The following is a 6133-nucleotide window of genomic DNA, read 5'->3' as shown; positions in this document are numbered from 1 at the left end:
GAAGTTCATTTAAACAAATAGCTGCGGGCATAGCTGGTGAGGTATGCCTCATTCTGTACCTGTGGCCCCCCACTAGCATCTCTGTCCCAAGGTGTCCTTCCTCACCCTCTTTGGTGCAGAAGGGCAGGATGCCCATAGTGTCTAACCTTTCCCTTCCTCAGGGGAGCTGCAGAGTGCTGAACAGTTGGCTTTTGGAAGGAAGAAGGGGACAGTAGCTTTTAGAGCCCCAGGCATCAGGCATGGACCTGAATCCAGACAGGAGCCCAGACTTCAGTAAGAGCCTGGACATAACCCCCAATCCAGACGTGGGCCTCTCCCCAGCCCTGGGCATATCCTTGGGTCCCAGGCCGGAGACCCTGGCTGCAAATGTGGACAACATGCCCAGTCTGGCCTCTAGTGTAGGCCTGGCTCCGACTCCTATGGGGAATGACTCTGAGAATCCAGGCCCAGAGAGCAGCAATCAGCATAACTCAGACCTGGCCTTCGCTCTGACCTCCACCAAGTTTGGAATCCCCATCTCCAGCAAGGCCGTCAGCATGGAGTCAAACGGCATCTCCAGTTCTGGCTACATTATCCTCTCTACCCCGTTACCCTCTCTGGTTCTCATGTCAGGCTTAAATGACTCCCATGATCCTGGGTCCAACCAGACCTCCAGCCCTGGTGCCACTCTCACAGTTGCTCCAGCCCCCAAACTGAGCCTTTCCCCAAGCCAAGAGGCCAACAGGCCTGGTCCCAGCTCCAACATGCCCCTGCTACCAACTCTTACTTCTACCCTCCTTGAGAATAAAAGTCCTAGCACCCACAGGGCCTCGGACCTGAACTCGAATGGCACCCCCAAGATCAGGCCAGCCAAGGTGAGCCCAAGCCCAAGCCTGACTTCTGAAAAGGGCTTGAGTCTGAATTTGGGCACTGGCTCCCTGATTGACTCTACCAACACTCTCCCAAGGACCTCTGGCTTAACCCTGAGTCCGAACTTTCAAAGGAACCTGGCCGTGGAAAACGTCTCAATGCCAAGCTCCAACTTAACCCTGTGGCCCTTATCCAACATGACCCCCAGTCCTGGATCTGGGAGGTCCCTGGGTTTGGGGATAGGCAACATCTCCAGATCCAGCTCGAGTACCACCCTGCCCCCGCCCTCAAGTCCAGGCTCCAGAAGGACCTTGATCATGGGAATGGGCAACTCCAACGCACCCTTTAACTTTGCATTGGCCAACAAAACCCTTTCAGACTCCAACATTTCCAGACCCAACTCACTTATGGCCCTTGCGCCCATCACCTGCATGTCCCTGGTGGTGGATGACAGCCAGGACAAGAGGGCCGATGTAGGCTGCATCCTAACAGACACTTCCTGTGTGACCCTGACCAGCAGCCAGGAAGATTTAGAGGACTTCCGAATGCCCACAGGGTATAACAGCAGGGCTGCAGAACTCAAGAGGAAAATGGAGAATAGCAGCAACTTGGCATTCCAAGCCCTCCAGAGGTCTACCTCTGAAGACTTCTACACCTATCAGAACATGCCTGACGGTAAGGAAACCCAGGGCTTTGCACTGAGATCTCTGTACCAGGGCCTCAAGGCTTTGGATCCATTGGAAGTTCCTTAGGGGTCACCTAGTCCTTCCCTCTGATCTTATATGTGGGTAAACTGAGGCCCGGAGAAATAAGAGGAATTTGCCTAGCTCATGGAATAAGTTAATGACAAAGCTAGGTCTCTGACTCTGAATCCAATATTCTTTCCTCTGAGCTCATGGGAAGGAGACCTGGTCTGAGAGTCAGGGGATCCACATTCAAGTCCTAGCTCTACCATCAAATCTCTTTGAGGCCATATGCAAGCTACATCTCTCTCTCTCAAGGCCTCAATTTCCTCATCCATGAAATGGTACCAAAAACACTGGGTCCACACCACCCTACCCCACTCCCTACCTCCAGTACCTGCTGCCCTGAAATCTTTGCCCTGACTGACAAAGATTAGGGTACTGAGCAGCAAACTCAGGAATATGAATTCATGGATATGCCAATCCTTTAAACACATTATAGTGGGAGGGGAAGAAAGAAGGACAGGGAGAGAGGAGGGGGGGACAGAGACAGAGAGGCAGAGAGGAAGAAGGGAAGGAGGAAAAGAGAGAGAGGGGAAGGGAGGGAAGGGAGAGAAAGAGGAAGGGAGGGAGGTAAAGAGAGAGGGGAAGGGAGGGAGGGAGAGAAGAAGGGAAGGAGAGGGAAAGAGAGGGAGGGAGGAAGAAGGGAGGGAGGAAAAGAGAGAGGAGAAAGGAGGGAGGGAGGAAGAAAGAGAGGGGAAGGGAGGGAGGGAGAGAGGAAGGGAGGGAGGAAAAGAGAGAGGAGAAAGGAGGGAGGGAGAGAGGAAGGGAGGGAGGAAAAGAGAGGAGAAAGAAGGGAGGAAGAGAGGAAGGGAGGGAGGAAAAGAGAGAGGGGAAGGGAGGGAGGGATAGGGAAAGCTCAGATTAATAAGAGCAGGCACCTACAAGGCATTTTGAGGTTTGAAGAGCGCTCTACATACATTTGACTCTCACAAAAACCCTGTTTGGTTAGTGTTATTTTTACTTCCATTTTACAAATGAGGAAACTGAGACTTAGGTGAGTTGACTTGCCCAGGCTCATAAGACTAACAAGTGGCAGAGCCAGGATTCGAACACAGGTCTGCCTCAGTCATCTACACTGTCCAGAGTTCTAAATGGCTACAGGGAACGCTTGAGGAGCAAAGACAGGGCCTGGAGAGGGCTAAGGGGCCCAAGACAATAACAACAGGGAAGACTACAGACAGCTGCCCACTGTGAACTGGTGAACATGGAATATCTTATTGGCTCAGCTATTCCAGAATAGCTGATGAAAAGGGGCCTCATGTGAGCATTTAGAAAAGGAAAAGTGTTCCCTGAGAGCCAACATGGGGTCACTGAAAACAATTATTCTAGACTATCCTCATTTCTTTTTCTTGTGTTTTTTTTTTTTTCTGGAGGGGCAATTGGGGTTAAGTGACTTGCCTAAGGTCGCACGGCTAGTTAAGTGTCTGAGGTCGGATTTGAACTCAGGTCCTCCTGACTCCAGGGCCAGTGCTCTATTCACTGCACCACCTAGCTGCCCCAGACTATCCTCATTTCTTTGCTGATCATTACTGGACTAGCAGATGAGGGGGGATCCCATTGGCAAAGCATAGGGCAGTTACACAAACCTTGTGGACAAAAAGAGAGAGACGGGCTGGTCGATGGCAGAGTTTGTCAATAGCTGCATTGGAAGAGCGGTAAATGACACACATCAACCCTCCTTCCCCAAGAAAAACTTACACTCACCAATATTTCCCCCTCGCCACAAATAGCACTCCCAACTCAGGGCCTCTTGGTTTATGCTTGAACATTTTTTTCATCACACTGAGAACATTAGGGGCTTAGAGACTGTGACAATCAGATATCTAAAAATGCCAGTTTGTCCTCATACTCCCCAATCCAGAGATGATGTTGCTGCCCCAAATTCTCGCATCCCTCCATAGAAACCAGAGCTGTATGTGTTCTTGAGAGCTTTTTAAAGGATCAGCAGAATGAGCCAGCCTCTGGGATAACTACTCCTTCCATGTTCCTGTAAACCCAGACTTGTGCCCCAAACTTCTTTTTGTTGTTGCTTCAGTCATGTCCAACTCTTCATGATCCCATTTGGGTTTTCTTGGAAAGGATACTGAACAGTTCGTCATTTCCTTCTCCAGTTAATTTTACAAATGAGGAAATTGAGGCAAACTTAGTTAATTGACTTGCTCAGGGTCATACAGCTAGTAAGTCTGAGGACAGATCTGAACCCAGATCTTCCTGCTTTCAGATTCAGTGTTCTATCCACTGTGCCACCTAGCTGCCCAACGTGAGGAGTTACCAAACTGCCAAGTTTCATACCGTACATATGCTTTTGTCACACATGTTCCCCACATGCACATCTACAGGCTAAATTTTATTTCCACCAAACTTCCACTCATCAGCAACCAGAGCACATCCTGAACCTTTCTTATAACCCAGAGGAATAATGAATGATTTCTGATGAGGTATGGGGATTAATGGATAGCAGGCAGTCACATGAAAACTAGTCTTCAATTCACAGTTGTCTGCTTTCTTTTGGTGTTCTCATATTTTGCTTTTGAAGACCCAGTGAAGGAATGTGATTTGCCCATGGCCATACAGGCAAGCTCTAGGGTTCAGACCTTGAGACTGTAGGCACAGGGCTTCCCCCATCAGGGCACCAAGTCTTATCCTGGCAGCAAGTCATAAGAATATTCCATACCAGGTTCACATCATTATAACTGGTACCTTGACTTTATCTGCTTGGGTTTTTACTAAGCAACTAGCTTCTTTGCACCTGGGGTCATTTCTTTATTTTCTCTTCACAGCTCAAGAATTTATCTGCTTGTTTTAGCTCTCTTGCTTAGCTTTACCAGAGGGAGAACTGCCAGGGATATAAAGAAATAACAGCCCACATTTCTACAAAGCTTTAAGATTTACTTGAGTACTTCGTTCTTGTCAGTCCTGGAAAGCAGATAGTGGAAACTGAGGAATGAGGATCCTAACTTCTCTGACAAGAAGGGTTGTACCGACTTGCCTAGTGACACAGTGGTATAGAACAAACACCCTGATCCTCCTTAGGAGTCCCTAACTCCAGGGCTCCTTGATCTACACTACAGCTCCTAGATTTCCCATCTGGAAAGAACAGAGAAACAAGACAAACCATGTAATCACATTTCCAGGCCAGTTCTATGACACCACAAGCATTTTCTTTCCTCCAATCTGAGTCATTTTCCACTCTACTCCAAGAAGAGAGCACGCTCCCCACTCCCAGCAAGAATCTCTGGCCCAACTGAGTTTGAAATGTCAATAGTTACTGCTTCCCTTAGTTTTTTCCTTGTTAAGGGTGTTTTCTGAAGTGGAACTGCTGGTAATAAACCCAATCATGCTTTATTTGGGTGATAGTGACAGCTAATGGATAAATCAGGCATACTTTTCTCTGGTACTGTGTCAACTAATGTAAAACAACTCCCAGGCCACAGAAGACCTTGATCTAGTTAGAATACACATCTCCAGAAGGTTCTCTGTGATGCTTAAAATGGGCATTTTTGATGGATGGAGTGGGGGACATATTTTGAATGGGAGGAGAGAAACACTATCCCTTCTCATTCTGGGCATAGGGTCAGTCCTTCCATCCCTTTCTTTTCTCTTTCTCTCCAGCTTTTGTCTCTTCTCTGTTTCCCCCAATGGCTGAGCAATCTCTCAGCAAAGCCAGAGACTTCTAGAAATCCAACCAGAAAACAAAGGCGAGGAGAACTGGCCCTTTTCACTTTTTTTCAGGCCTATTCTGTGTGAGGTCCAGCTTGGGTCCTTTTCGGTTCTTCCCCTGCTCCTCTCCCCCCACCGCCTGCCATTTCTGAACACTGGTGATGTCGGCCCCTTGAGAAGGGGTCCTAGTCCTGGGAAATACCACCTCCCTGCCTCACTGTCTAGGCATTGATCTACCTGAGACGTGTCCCCTCTCCAAATGTTCTTCCTTAGAGATTGCCCCCCCCATCTATTCCTCCCCCCCTCTCCTCCTCCCAGACAGTTGAGACCTGAGCTGAATCCCAACTCTTCTCAGTGCTTGGGTGACCCGGAGCAAGTCCTCTGGTGAGGGGGTAACTGAGCCTCAGTTTCCTCATTTATAAAATGAAGGGGTCAGACTAAATGACTCCTCTGGTGCTTTCAGACCCCCAGTCTGTGATCTTGCCACTTTAACATGACAACCCCTTCCCCGGGTCAGAGGAAGGCCCAGCTGCCCTCAAAGTCCAAACTTGGTCACCAGCTGGAGAGCAGAGGGTGCCATTTTGCCGTATATATATACCAGATCTCTGAGCCCATGGAGAGCTGGAGCTCACCCTGTGGCCTTTTCCCTTTTGCCCTCTGGGAGGAAGAGAATAAGATTACCACAGAGAGAGACCCAGAAGAGCCGGAGCTGGACGAAGAAAAGAAACAGCAGATAAAGAAGATAATGGTGCGGGAGCTCTGTGCGGGTCTGTGGTGCTGGGGAGGCGGGGACCCCACTGACCTTAGGCCCTAGGAACATTCTGGGAGGGACCTGAGAACAGGGGATGTCAGGGCTGGGAGGGGCCTGAGAACAGGGG

At 49.3% G+C, this 6133-nt stretch overlaps 1 protein-coding gene across 1 annotated transcript in view; it reads left to right on the top strand.

The window, feature by feature from the left end:
- Positions 1 to 239: 239 nt before the first annotated feature.
- Positions 240 to 6133, top strand: part of LOC138165182 (maestro heat-like repeat-containing protein family member 7) — a 59537-nt gene continuing 53643 nt past the window's right edge. The window contains 2 exon segments of the mRNA XM_069093311.1: positions 240 to 1524; positions 5924 to 6003. Coding sequence (XP_068949412.1) covers positions 240 to 1524; positions 5924 to 6003 — 1365 coding nt within the window.

This window comes from Petaurus breviceps, unplaced genomic scaffold (assembly GCF_028583685.1).
Source record: "Petaurus breviceps papuanus isolate PSGF00001 unplaced genomic scaffold, PetGlider_PUasm1.0 208, whole genome shotgun sequence".
Lineage (NCBI taxonomy): Eukaryota > Metazoa > Chordata > Mammalia > Diprotodontia > Petauridae > Petaurus > Petaurus breviceps.
Note: the sequence above shows the minus strand (reverse complement) of the source record. Positions and strands in the feature narration are given on the sequence as shown.